At 32.1% G+C, this 14,797-nt stretch overlaps 1 protein-coding gene across 2 annotated transcripts; it reads right to left on the reverse strand.

Moving 5' to 3' along the window:
* Nucleotides 1-8,082: 8,082 nt before the first annotated feature.
* LOC127812445 (homeobox-leucine zipper protein ROC3) lies at nucleotides 8,083-13,732 on the reverse strand. Of its 2 annotated transcripts, none has more exons than XM_052352825.1 (12): nucleotides 13,549-13,732; nucleotides 13,034-13,193; nucleotides 12,748-12,908; nucleotides 12,245-12,362; nucleotides 11,562-11,750; nucleotides 10,890-11,360; nucleotides 10,681-10,782; nucleotides 10,376-10,588; nucleotides 10,067-10,235; nucleotides 9,678-9,946; nucleotides 9,485-9,580; nucleotides 8,083-9,127 (listed from the first exon to the last, which is right to left on the reverse strand). In XM_052352825.1, the coding sequence occupies exons 2-12, from the start codon at nucleotides 13,172-13,174 to the stop codon at nucleotides 8,675-8,677; spliced, it is 2,382 nt and encodes a 793-aa protein (XP_052208785.1). In that variant the 5' UTR covers nucleotides 13,175-13,193; nucleotides 13,549-13,732; the 3' UTR covers nucleotides 8,083-8,674. The 2 variants fall into 2 exon arrangements, with proteins under 2 accessions (XP_052208785.1, XP_052208784.1); XM_052352824.1 differs by having other exon boundaries at nucleotides 13,034-13,188; nucleotides 13,549-13,731.
* Nucleotides 13,733-14,797: the final 1,065 nt, after the last annotated feature.

Consider the following 14,797-nt stretch of genomic DNA (forward strand, 5'->3'; position numbering starts at 1 on the left):
AATTATTTTTATATTTTTTCTTTATTTATGAGTTAGACTTTTTAATAAGATGCAAATTTTGCTTCTGACGGTTTCCAAATGTTTAGTTAGCAAAATGATTGACTGCATAATTTATTATCGGTTAGATATATGTGTTTGATTATTCTATTTTATTCTCTATTTTATGTAGTTATATATATATATATTTTGGGTTTAAGACAGTTCTTTTAATGTTTAAATTTGCTCACTCCAATTATCAAATGTGACATTTTCTTGAATTCAAATTTATCTTATTTAATTTGGATAAATTTCATGAATTATCTTTGAGTTTTGTTTAAATTATACATTATTCTTATGTTTTCAAAAATAATATAAAATTCTATTATTTGTAACCAGAGCCGACCTTGGGCATAGGCTATCTAGGTAGCCACCTAAGTCCCCATCCATCCAACTACTTTTAATTTTTTTTTATAATTTTAGTGAGGTTCATAAATTAATATTTAAATTATTTAATAATTATCAAAATCTAAATTATTTTATCAGTTATTATAATCTTAAATTATTTAATTTTTGTCAATTAAATAATTATTAATATTATTTCTATAAATTATTTTATTTTTTATTTAACAAAAAAATATTTCAAAGAAAAAAAAATAATGATAGAAATGCCCCTCCTCTTTCCCTTGACCAAATCTCTAAATTTTCTAAGTTCAAATTTCAAATCCCCATTGCCTTTATCTCTCTCACATACTTCCCTCTTCGTCGTCTCTAGCCCGATCGTTGTTGCTTGTCAGTTGACGTTAACGGAATGCCACTATTCTGCTTTGGTATGCATTGCTTTTCAATTTACTATTCAAGCTTAAAATTTTATTTGGCTTTTCTTTCTTTTTATTCTAAATTTTACAGTTAAAAGGAAAAAAAATGGAGGACAACAAAAATTATTTTTAACGAAGAAACAAGTACACGCTAAGTTCTCAAAATTTTTGGTAGTAGTGGGTCTAGGCTTGTTTTGTGGGCGATGGGAAATTCTAAAAAGTGTAATTAATTTTTTTTATTTTTCATGGTTATATTCTTCTATTAATTTGTTTTGCAGATTTCAATTTAAATATTAAATATAACTAGGTTCTATTGTTTCTCAATTACATTTAAATTTGATATTGCATTAATTTTCGTATTTGAATTGATTTATTATGTTTACTAAAAAATATTTGTTAATTTTTCATCTAAAATTATGAAGAGTAAATTTAAAATGAAATATTGTCAATTTTAAATTATTATTGTGATAATTTTGAATATTTTTATATAATAAAAAAAATTATTTATATTTATTATATGTAATTTTATTTTTAAATATAGAAGACCTCATATATAATCACGCTTGGTACTCGGCTCTTTTTGTAACCAACTCTAAATTTATCTATTTTATTTTATTTTTATTTAAATTAGTTGTCTTCTGTCCGTTTCCTCTCCTGTTCCCCCACCCTTTCTCCCTTCTAGTCTCTCTCTTTAGTTCTTCTTCCTTCCCATTATCTTCTCTCTCTTCTCTCCTCTATTTCTATTTATTCAATCAAAACCCAACATCTAATCAAAGATGATCATCTAGCTAGGACCCAAATCGTTCGAAACTCAGAAGTCATTTTGATCTGAGTTCAATTTCATGCGAAATTAAATAAAGCAAATCTTGAACCTAGCTAGCTAGTTCATTTTCATCTAAGATGAAGACTTCGATGAACATGATTTTAAATTGAATATGAATCCTAGACGGTTCGATTTCTGATTGAAGGATCTAAATTCACTTACTAGGAGGGGAAGACCAAAAAAATATATATATATATATCTATATATATATATTATAACAAAACAACCGTTAAAATTTTTCCCACCCATTTTTAATTACTATTTTGATATTTTATTATATTTTTTAATTTTTTTACTTACCCAGAATAAAATTTTTATAAGTCATTAATTAAGTCTAGATTTATGAAAAAAGTGTAGTTTTTGGAACACATAAATGGTTTTTTTTATGATTGAATAGTGTTTGGAGAATGTGTAAGCATGTTGGTATATGAAGAGACAAGATCTAATTTATATTATTAATTTTTAAATATTAACATAAAATTTTAATTAAAATAAATTACAGAAAAATGAGATTTTTTTAAATCGGGAGAAATCTTGAAATATAAAGTAATACCGTCAAATACCGACTGCCAAATAAATTTTTTATTTTATTTTAATTTTATATATAGTCTAATTAATTTAAATTTATTTTTTTATAATTTTAAATGTTATAATTTTATATATAATTTAAATGTTATAATTTTATTTTTTAACTTTATTTTTTTATTGCTTTCTTTAAAATGTGACATGTCTTAAATATGATAATTGATTGCTAGAGGGAATATGTAAAGTCATGTATGGATAATCAATTTTAAAATTTTGATTATTATTATTTATATAATTAATTAATTATTTAAATTATCTTTATTTTATATATAGTTTAATTATTTTAAATTTATTTTTTTATAATTTTAAATGTTATAATTTTATTTTTTAACTTTATTTTTATTTGTTGTTTTCTTAAAAATGTGACATGTCTTAAATGTGATAATTGATTGCTAGGAGAAATATGTAAAGTCATGTATGTATAATTAATTTTGAAATTTTCATTATTATCATTTATATAATTAATTAATTATTTAAATTATTTTTATTTTATGTAGTTTAATTAATTTAAATTTATTTCTTATAATTTTAAATGTTATAATTTTATATATAACTTAAATATTATAATTTTATTTTTTAACTTTATTTTTTTTGTTACTTTCTTAAAAATTTGATGTGTCTTAAATGTGGTAAATGATTGTCAAGAAAAATATGTAAAGTCATATATGGATAATCAATTTTAAAAATTTGATTATTGTCATTTATATAATTAATTGATTATTTAAATTATTCTTATTTTATATATAGTTTAATTATTTTAAATTTATTTTTTTATATTTTTAAATGTTATAATTTTATATATAACTTAAATGTTATAATTTTATTTTTTAACTTTATTTTTATTTGTTGTTCTCTTAAAAATGTGACATGTCTTAAATGTGGTAATTGATTACTAGGAGAAATATGTAAAGTCATGTATGTATAATTAATTTTGAAAATTTGATCATTATCATTTATATAATTAATTAATTATTTAAATTATCTTTATTTTATATAGTTTAATTAATTTAAATTTATTTTCTTATAATTTTAAATGTTATAATTTTATATATAACTTAAATATTATAATTTTATTTTTTAACTTTATTTTTTTTGTTGCTTTCTTAAAAATTTGATCTATGTTAAATGTGGTAATTGATTGTCATGAGAAATATGTAAAGTCATATATGGATAATCAATTTTGAAATTTTGATTATTATCATTTATATAATTAATTGATTATTTAAATTATTCTTATTTTATATATAGTTTAATTAATTTAAATTTATTTTTTATATTTTTAAATATTATAATTTTATATATAATTTAAATATTATAATTTTACTTTTTAACTTTATTTTTTTATTACTTTTTTAAAATTTGACATGTCTTAAATGTGGTAATTGATTGTCAGAAAAAACATGTAAAGTCATGGATAATCAATTTTAAAAATTTGATTATTACCATTTACATAATTAATTGATTATTTAAATTATCTTTATTTTATATATAGTTTAATTAATTTAAATTTATTTTCTTATAATTTTAAATATAACTTAAATGTTATAATTTTATTTTTTAACTTTTTTTTTTACTTCTTTAAAAATTTGACCTATCTTAAATGTGCTAATTAATTATTAGGAGAAATATTAAAGTCATGTATGGATAATCAATTTTGAAAATTTGATTATTATTATTTATATAATTAATTGATTATTTAAATTATCTTTATTTTACATACCATTTAATTAATTTAAATTTATTTTTTATAATTTTAAATGTCATAATTTTATTTTTCAACTTAATTGATTATTATCATTTATTTAATTCTCTTTTTTCCCATTGGTTTACTCGGAAGATGTGCTATATGTTGGATTTGGAGAAATTAAATTTGTGTTTTGAAAATTATGTTAAGTAAGATTTGGATTGTGTGGCAAAGCGTGGGAAAAAAATGAAACTTAATGTTAACGTGTGATTTGATAAATTGAGAGAAATTGGAGAATTTAAAGGAAGAAAAATTAATAAAAGAAAACAAATATCTCTCTCTTCTTTCTCTTCATTCCCATTCAACACTTCTATTTCCTCTCTTCTCCTTTCTCAATTCTTCTTCTTAAATTTTCTCTTCTTCTTTACTTTTATTTAGTAAATTTTAACCATATTTTTTTTATCCAGTTTAGTCTTCTGGTATAACATAGCACCACTATTATGTCAAGTGAGTGATATGAATGCAACTAGGAAAAATTAGGCCTTGAGGGTTCGTATGGTACACACATATGAGACAAATACACGTAAAAATTAAAAAAAAAAAAACGTCTACCCTTGAATGTATATTTTAAAATAAAGAGGTTGGTTATCGTTTATTCTTTTTTTTTTTTTCCTGTTATCGTGTAATTTTTGTATTTTTTTACGCATTGCTTATTGTATTACATGTTAATTTAGGTTTATATTTTACATGGTTTCGGGATAGAGTTATGTGTTTTTTATTGTTCGTCTACCCTTAAATGTATATAAGGAAATCTTTCAAAATTTGTAATTATTTTGTTGTATTCTCATGATTGTAACATGATTATTTTGTTTATTTTTTACTTCTTTATTATGATTTTTATTTATTGTAACTACTAAATTATATAACTTTCGCTTTAACGATTTTTTTTTTTTTAAGATATTCATGCATCACATGGATGATCCACTAGTATATATTTATATCATTAAAATGATACCAATGAATGAAGAGGAGCGATTGAGATTGACTCTAACCCTAATTTATATTCTATTTTTTATTATATTATAAATAATTCAATTATTGTTTTAATCTCATTTTGAAAATTGTGTCGAGAGACACCTTATTCTCTCCTCTATTTGACTCAATATTTTATTTATTTATTAATAAACTTCAATTTTATTTATTTTATCTTATATTTAATTTTCACAACTATAAAAATTTATTATTGATGTTATAATTTAATAATAAATATTACTGTATTAAATATTAATAATAGGCAAAATAATTAGATACACATAATCAATAATCAAATATACAAAATAATCATATACACACACATCAAATCAATAATTAAATACACAATATCACTCATTCAATACAAAATAAATAAAAAAAAAAATTCAAAAACACAAACCTTGCTCGATTTGCTCCTTGCCGAAAAAGACTCCGCCATTGCTGCTGTTAGTGGTTTTGCTCATTGTCGCAACCTCAACTGGTGGTCGCCTCAATTTAGTCTTTTGTTGTGCTTGTAATTTGCTTTCTCCGATTGTCTTTTCTAGATTTGCTAGTTATCATGTCTGCAAAGTCTCTTTTCTAGCCGATTTTGTCTTTGTCGTGTCTGGTCGACCCTCTTCTAACGTTGATGGCCATTGTGGGGGGGGGGGGGGGGGGAGAGATGGCGAGGTGAATTGGCGTTAGCGAGCAACGTTTGGAGAAAGAAATTGAGGTTCGGCTCCCTATTTTTTGGCCTGGCGATCTAGCAAAATAGAGAATGGTTTGAGTTAGCCTTATAACATGTAAGATGATGGATCGCCAATTTATTTAAATGAATTAATGATTAATTAATACGGTTCTTTTAAATCATATGATTTCTCATTTTATTTTGGTTCCTTAATAAATGATGGGATTACACAGTGAAAATAACTAACTTGAGGGAGGGAGGGATATTTTGAGATTTTGCTTTGTGGGATAGGACCCTCTCAAATCCATTAATTCATACCCCATCTCAAGGCCGGTATTTACTAAATCAAATCTTCTGCTTGAGAAAGGTGTCCGTTGTAAGCTTAATTTAATTTAATTTATCGAATGCCTTGTGCATCCCTACAAATGTTTCTGATCGTCTTTGAATGGGTGACCCGACTTTCTTGGAGCTGCTATGATTTTCTCTCGCTTCATGCTCATTTCATTCAAGTGTTACTTGAAGTGATTGTGGAGGTTCATTGTCAAGATTTCTCCCTTGTTCGGAAAGGAATTAAGTAGTCATTCAGCCAATATATTTTGCTAGTTTTGATTCTTAATGTTTTTTTTTTTTTTCTCTTTGTAGGCCATTGATTTGGCTGCTAAGGATGTTTCTTAAGCTCTTCTACTAATAAAAGTTAATTTTTCAAAAAAAAAAAAACCATCAAACATGTCTCAAATCAAAACAACAAATTAATAGCATCATATGTCTATCATATATATGGGCACCGTTTAACTGGCCAATACACATACATCTCAAAGTTTCGTTCTCTTTGTGGTCATCTAAAAATATTGAGCATGTAATTAAGAATGAGCTAAAACAACCTAATAAGTCTATATACAAAGCATTAAATACTTTAACAAGCACGTAATCATCAGTAGCTTATTTTAAATGAGGGACCCAGTTATTTGTTTTCATTTTTGCTTCTCTACTCTCTTTAGAGATGGATGCTATTAGACTAGATTTGAGTAGAAGATTTCATTGCATCCTTGTTAATATTGAAGATATTTTGTTGCCCGCATCGGCATAGCCTAGCGATTAAAACCGTACATGTGTTGATCTCAAAGAGTTTTGGATTCTTGATGCTATATAGTCAGTCACAGATTCCGTGTTCGAATCTTATTGTTGGGTTCCTTAATTTACCTCTCTTGCAAAAATCTTGATGCTGAGCTGCGAAAAATTCTTAAAGTGAAAGATTTCACCTTCTGGCCCAAAAATATTTTGTTTAACTTTACATCTCATGTGGTTAGATAATGACTACAGGACTAGATCAATAAATTTCATGCTAAAAATAGCTAATATTTATATTTTAAATAATTTCTAACAATTTTTTTAAGAAAAACATATTTTTTTTCTCACTCTAAATTAAGTAGAAAATCCCCAACGATTTTAGTGTGTAGGTTTTCTTATGATTGGCTTCATGATTTATATTTTTAATGCTTTATTCTTAGAATTGATTGTATTCTTAAAATATCCATTAATGTACTCGTCAATAATAATAATAATAATTTAAATATATATCTTGCCTTAGCCAATTTCTGATGGGATCTTTGATTTTTTTTTTTTTTTTTATAATCTAAGTGTCGAACTTCGCCCACCTAATCTTGGAAGATATTGGCCTTCCCCTTTGATTCGGCCTTTGGATGCGGTCTCAAGCTTATGCACTTTGGATATGCGGACAATTTTCACTAAGATAGTATTTATTAAAACGAGTAAGATAAAATGCTATCAAGATAACTTATTCAAGATAAGTTATCCGAAAGGAGAGAAAAGATAAATTTATCTTGAAAGTTAAAAATAAGAAGTCAAGTGACTTTTTCATAAGATTTAACAAATACAATATAAAACACTTTTGTTCGATATGCTTTTCATATCCCATTTTTTTCGATCTATATCTTGATAAACAAACGCTATTTAAATGAAATATTTCTACTTCAATCAAAAGTTGATTCCTCACCACTCCCAAAAAAAATTTGAAAACTTTACCCCGGGGCAAATAACAAAAACATATTCATCAACACCTGATTTAATTTTTGTTAATGCCAAAGTTGCTCCATGTAGATCATGGCATAGGTTCGGCGAGTCCTAGCATAGGAGAGTTTCCGTGATAGTGTGATATCAATTTCCCTTGGGGTGGTTGAATAAGGATATATATATAAAGAGAAATTAAGGTTGGAACTGGATCGTTGAAATTATTAATTAATTTGTCATGCAATGATTCGCGATTTTGTTCATTTTAAGAACTATGATTTGTCATTCCCAACTTTTGTCACAATTACTTAGGCTGTGAACATGTATAGGTAGTGTAAATTTTCTGCATTTTTCATCTCCATTTTCTTCATTTCCATCTCCATCTCCATCGTATCATAATAAGAAAAAGAACTGTCATGAAGAGAGAGACAGAGAGAGAGAGAAAGAGAGAGAGAGAAGCCACTTACATCATCAAGAACAATAATATAGTAGCTAGCTAGCTAGCAATATTAATTAATTAATAATTAAGAGACAAAGACAAAGGTTTAGTAATAATTCATATCATGTAACAAAAGCAGAAGTCAATTCCCGAACCACCACCCTTGCTGACTTGCCACTGCCCAGCTGGAATATGTATAAACATACCCCAAGTTCCAACCCCTCCAGTTCATTAATTAATCTCTCTCATTAAGCCTGCCTAATTACCAAGACAATGCAGCAAGGGTCCTATCTGGTGCGCTCTTGACTTCCCCACACAGCTACCTCTCTATCTCTCTCTCTCTCTCCCTCCTCAGAATCCTTAAATCTTCTTCTAAGAGAGAGACAGAAAGAGATCAGTCTCTCAACTACCAACCCCGTCGATCAATATTCTAAATTCGTTTCACCTTTTATTTACCAAAACAAACCAAACCAAACCCAACCCAACCCCAACCCCACCCCATAAATTTAAACCATTGAAACTGAAAATCTACCATCCTAGCTAATTACCCACAACATCCCAACTCTCTTTCTGTAGAAAGAGAGATGCGGGAGGTTTTGGGTAATCGGGATTCATAACCCTACTACTCTGATTGTTTGGCCGCTGCCGGCTCCGAGGAAGAGCCAGCAATGCTGCCGTTGTCGCCGCCGGAGCCGAGAAGGGCGGCGTTGATTTGGTGCAGTGTGTTGCAGAGATGGTTGTTGATGGCGGTGACGCTGGAGAGGTTCAGCTTCGCGGTTGGGACGGTGCTCGCCAGAACTTGCAGCGCGACTGTGAGTAGGCAGCCTGATTCCGGCCGGTTTCCGTCCTCGGAAGATGGGGCAGGATTAGTGTCCCCATTGTTGGCGGCGCCTTGCTCCATGGGAACGATGATGAAGCCTAATGGCAGGAGCGGGATGCAGGAGGGGTCCTCGCTGCTCATGGCCAGCTGTATGGCGTCCACGTTGACAGTGGAGTAGACGACGAGGCTGCCGGAGTCATCGGTGCAGCTCTCCTGCAGCATCAGCTCAACGTTCTGTGATGAGTTACTTGCTACCTGCATAAAACCCAAAAGTGAGTTTTTGAGATTTCAGTTCAATTCCCAAGATTTATCAGAATTTTATCTAATTTATGTCACTTTATTTGATTTGTATTTGAATTTGATATCGTTTGATGATTGATGTACTATATATCCCAAAAAATGATTTTTAACCCTTCAAGAACATTTATAAAAATAAAATACAAAATCGTGAATATATATTTGTGAGCCAGTGCACAAGAGAAATTGTTCCATCATTCAGACCCATGACTAACTTTTTATCAATATTGCTACTAAAACTCGCATCTGCAATTATACAAGTACGGTTTGAAAAACCATATATTCGCCATCTTGATAATATATATATATACTTACATTTATGCGAAGAAGAGAAATGCAATTTCCAGGATGAGAGCCATTTGCAATGTGAGCCACTTCATGCAGTGAATTGCCATTAGAAAGAACATCAAGCTGCCACATCCATAGACTTAGATTATTATTATTATCAAATGAATGGATATATTTGCAGCAAACTTGGTTGTATATATAGTTCAGAGATGAGGCAAACCTGAGCTCTGCGGCGTTCATCCCTCAAGAGATCGAAGACCTGGTAGTGCGGACAAGGCAGCCAAGTGGTGGAGACAGCGCTTAAGATGAGGCCATTGGGCTGGCCTGGCTCTGTGACTTTCCTTGTCGTTATTCTTATGGTGTCATCGGCCGAATCCGAGAGGGCCGTCCATGACTGGCCGCAACAAGTGCTTATGTTCATGCAGAATGTTCTTATCATCCTCTGCGCTAGATTCATCAAGTTTTTCCTAGCTTCCGGCGATGGTATCACTGTAAATTTTCACGTCAAAAGTCAAAACCTTGTTCTATATAGAGATCGATGCGCCCAATTCAAATTTGATCTGATTCTAATCTTTGCGACGAGGAAATAGATAAAATATAGATGGTCACCTCCAAGATCGGATATGTTTCTGGCCATGAGGCTTGCGAGCCTCTCGCATTGTCTCTGTAGGATCGCTAGCCAGCGTTGAGCTCCAAACGCCGACCCATTGCCAACAAACTGATCAAAAATATGGTGGACTGGTTTATCTTCTACCTCGGCCTGTTCCACCCAAGTAACCTGCATTTATATATATGATTCTGTGAGCCAGAATAACCATAGTGGTAAGAGACTATAGTTGTCTTATTTCAGCTTTACAGTTTCCTTCACAAAGAGATTTTTGGGTGTTTTAACGATGGTCCTAATAATTAGTTAATTACCCTTGAGTATCCATTGGGCATGTCTTGGATGATGCAACCAGAGGGCCTTCTCTTGTATATAGGGACGGAAGTTTGGAAATTTTCATGCAAATTTTCTAATGGAAAATCGACGATTGCCCAAGTTCCCTCCTCTACATTCTGCTGGCAGTAGCGAAGAAAATGACACTCTCGTGTTGGCACCAGAGGAGAAAGGGCCTGCAGTTCTGCATACATCTGCAAGAAATAAAAGTAGCAGGCTATGAGACCTCTATTATCTCGTCAGTTTTTTCTTTGTTAAGCCCATATACATAAAAGTGAATTCTTACCAGCTGAAGGGAACCATTGGCATGGCCGGAAAGGCCCGAAGTTACACCTTGAAGAGTTTTTGCCCTGGAAACGATGGAAGGGAACAGCTCCATCCATTTGTTCTGAAATTATGAATTGAAAACGATCGAATTATAAGACTTTATCCCGTATCCCACAATATGAAGTGGACTACGTGAATTTAAAATGGTTAGTAAAATTTAAGACTTACGGCGTCTAGTAATGCATCAACCAGAGTTATGCTGTTCATGATGACAACGGCGGTGGCCCGGGTAGCTTCCAACCGGAACTCGGCCGAGCTCTGTTTGAGATTCATCGACCATTGAAACAACCTTGAATGCTCTTCCAAATTAAGCACTTCTTTTCCACTTTCGTTGTTCAGGACCCAAAGAGGCTCCGCTGCCTGACAGATCTTCACGAGCTCATCCATTGATGACATGGCCAACTCCATTGTGAGTGATTTCTCTTCTTCCATGATTATCCCTCCGCCGGAGAAATTGGAATTTTCCGGCAAAAGGGGCATCGGAATCATGTCACTGCAGTTTGCCATTGGCTCCTCCAATTGCCTCGGATAAATGCTCATGTCCAAGTCCAAGGAAGGCGCCAGAAGAGGAGCCGCAGGCCCCAGAGCTTGGATTGGCCGGCCGCCGTATCTCGAAATCAGGCAGCATACTTGTTCATACTGTAAAAATAACCATGCCATTTTCAAGAAAGCATTCGAATCGAATCACACACATTATACATACATAAATAAAAAGAAAAAAATACTGGAAAATTTTACCTGGTATTGGTAATGAATGTTCTGATTCTAACAAGTGGTACAAGAGTTGTCTAATGAGAAACTAAGCATGTTGCTCGCTAATTGGGAAAATGAATATGGTACCTCTTCTCTGAGTCGAGCATTTTCGATACGAAGTTGTTGTTCATCATAAGCCATGTCGTTTAACATCGCCGGGTCGCCACAATTAGGGCATATTATGCACCGGAGAGCCGTTTGCAGCCGATAATTTTCATTCTTAAGGTTATCGTTCTCAGCTCTCAGTATCGCATTATCTTGCCGATCTTGTTGCGCCTGTATTAATTACCAATAACTATAATTCAGACGAAACAAATAAACAAGAACATTTACTTAGTTAATCACGAGTCCATTATTCTGCGCACCAAGGCGCACGGTATGCTTAGCGGCCAACAGCGCACATGACACCTTTGAAATGTAACTCGATAACCCTAACCCTAAATGGGAATGCATTAAAGAAGGGGAAACCCGCTGTGCAGGAGGTAGGGTTGACTGCGCCCACTGCCCATATTAATGGAATGCAGTCTGTGAAAGCAACCCCCACAGTTAATGTGACACTCCTCAGTCTACTGTGTTCACGGCTATGGCGTATTTTGACCACCCATTTTAAGGCTCAAAAGCGATAACCCAAGAAATGGAGTCGGCATTGGAAACTGTGCGGAGATATGTAATGTCAATGGGTTTCGTAGCTGGCAAGGGCAAGTTCTAGGGTTACCATGAAAATATATTGCAAGGGCAGTTAAATGGTGGGTGGATGCTAACGTGCACACCTTCATCTGGGTCCGCCGGTTCTGGAACCAGAACTTGACTTGCCTGGGCTTGAGCCCTAGTTCTTGGCTGAGTCTTAGCCTCTGCTTGTCATCCGGGTGCGGACATTCCTTGAACAATCTGTCGAAACAAACATGATTTTACAAGGATTAAGCAATTTATCATTAATTTTAGTGGAATAAAAGTTTAATATGTCCACGTATGAGGTATAAGTGTGTAATTTAAAAGATAGAGATAGACGGAGATGGAGCTAGGCATTGACTGCATAAAGAGAGCGTTGGAAAACATAAACAATTGAAATCTCTTGATATTCCGAGAGGGGGAGAGGGAAGGAGAGAGGTGGTTGTTAATGAGTTTGTTGGAAAGTAGAAGTACTTTTAGAGTGTAATGAATCCTTTCCGGTTATTTGGCATTCGATTCACAAGGTTCATAAATTTTAAGTGAATTCATACACAAATTTTTATATATATATGTACTTGATATAAAACGAAAAGAGAGAACATACGCTTCCATTTCTTGGATCTGGCGAGCAGTGTGGCGGTGATAGCGTTTCTTTTTGGGCTGTAGCGCGCTATCTTGCTCGTTACCTGACATTCCTTCCATGTGTTCACTCCCCGATCCGCTTTCCATCTCCTCCTTCCCTCTCAACAGCACCATTTCTTCTTTCTGTATATATATATAACTCAAAACATTACGGGTAAGAGAGAGAATTTTACCTTTTTCTTGCGACGTAAAATCATCAAATCAAAACAATCTAACCAACGACATTACGAGTGATGAATTTCACTTACGGGTATGATCGGAGGAAAAGTGTGGAAGGACATGTTAGCCATGAAGTTGAAGTTAGGGGTTTGGGTCTGCGGCGAAAAGAGGGATTCTGAAGAAACTCCATTCCCTCCCAGGGATGACAGTACTTGGCAATCTCCATACATTCTTGCTGCCCCCTCTACTCTTTTTAATCAGTTTCAACCCACACACAAAAAAAAAAAAAAAAAACGAAACAGTATCAGATGTATTTTCTTCCTGCCTAGGGTTAGTCCATAATTTCGATCCCAACAATGTAGATATTCAAAGAAAACCTAGGAAAATAAAATAAAAAAACCCAGAAAGAAAGACGAAAAGGAAAAGAAAAATGAAAAGGAAAAGAGATTGACTTCAAATGAAAGGTGGGTTGAGTCTCGGAACCGCCATCAAAGTGAGGAAGACGAAAAGGGAAAGGGAAAGGAAATGGAACACAAAATAAATGACCGAAGTGAAGAAGGTTAAAGGTTAGAGAGAGAGAGAGAGAGAAGGGGTAAATATATACCTCAGTGTCTGTTGAGCTTCTTCTGGAACAGAAGAGAGAAAGCTTAAGGATCTTTTCAGCTCTCTCTTTGCTTGCAGATTGCAGAGCTCTCTCTCTTTCTCTTGTACAGTAGCAATTCTAAGTAGGGTTTTCTTCTTTCTTCTTTCTTCTCTCTCTGTGTGAGTGATTTTGTAGCGGATGCATGGGTTAAATGCGAGCTTTAACTGCGGTGGAGAAGAAACCGATCAACGCCTAGTAATCAGTCGGCTGATTTAGGCCCACGTGGCGATCATTCAACGGAGGAGAGAGAGAGAGAGAGAGAGAGAGAGCCAAAAGTCAAACTTGTTTTTTAATTCCTTCTTCTCTCTGAAACGCTTTTGTTTTGCATCCCTAATTCCCTTCCCTTCCATTGCATGTACGGCGCGTGTGCATTCCATTCCATTCAATTCATTTCCTCCCTTATCTTTTCTAAACGGCTTCTTGGACGAGCAATTCTGGCATCAGAATGCTCACACCATCTCCTCATCAAATGAATAATATTTCTATTTTATCACAATTCAAACTTTTATTTTTATTTTTATTAAACTTGTCAAAAAACAAACTAACACTTTTTATTTATTTATGTTTTCTTTAGCCTGAGATAGTTTGGGTAACGTTTTTTAATTACTTTTTTTTGTTCTAATTCATTCTTATTCTCTAGCATATATATATATATATATATATATACCAAATACTTCCATAATTCCCCAACATGTGTAGCTAGTGATCGAGTATTAAGAATGGTCAAAATTATCTTTAGTCTCTTCATACTATTTCAAATAAATATTCTTCAAAATTTTATAGCACCAAATTTATTTATTAACACAAGTAAATAATTAAGGATCATTTTAGGAAGGGTTTTCTATCACGTTTCAGAACCCAAAATAAGTAACGTTTATTAACCAAATTTCTCTCCCATCTTTTCCCTTTCTTCTCCATTTTCTTATGCCCCCCATCCATCGTCCGGTTGACAATGAATTTTGGCCTCCTATCCAGTGTTTGCAACCGGATGAAGTAGGAAGGATTCTTTTTTTTTTTTTTTTTTTATTGTTACATTGAGCTTGTCTATATTCTTAATGTATTTAGGCTGAGATAATTGTCTTAGTACATTTTTCCTTAGAGTTTGGCAAGTTTGGCCTCGTATCATATATGGTTATATAAGAAAATGTATTTCATAGTCTTCAGAAAAAAAAAATCTAAATTTAAGAAACCTAATTAAGCAAGCAAATGA

This window comes from Diospyros lotus, chromosome 11 (assembly GCF_014633365.1).
Source record: "Diospyros lotus cultivar Yz01 chromosome 11, ASM1463336v1, whole genome shotgun sequence".
Classification (NCBI taxonomy): domain Eukaryota; kingdom Viridiplantae; phylum Streptophyta; class Magnoliopsida; order Ericales; family Ebenaceae; genus Diospyros; species Diospyros lotus.

Coding starts and splice junctions, on each gene's coding strand:
- LOC127812445 (XM_052352825.1), bottom strand. CDS start 13,174: ATGTATGGAGATTGCCAAGTACTGTCATCCCTGGGAGGGAATGGAGTT. Junction 11,361..11,561: donor ATGCTCGACTCAGAGAAGAG/GTACCATATTCA, acceptor TTATTTTTACAG/TATGAACAAGTATGCTGCCT. Junction 10,589..10,680: donor CCAATGGTTCCCTTCAGCTG/GTAAGAATTCAC, acceptor TATTTCTTGCAG/ATGTATGCAGAACTGCAGGC.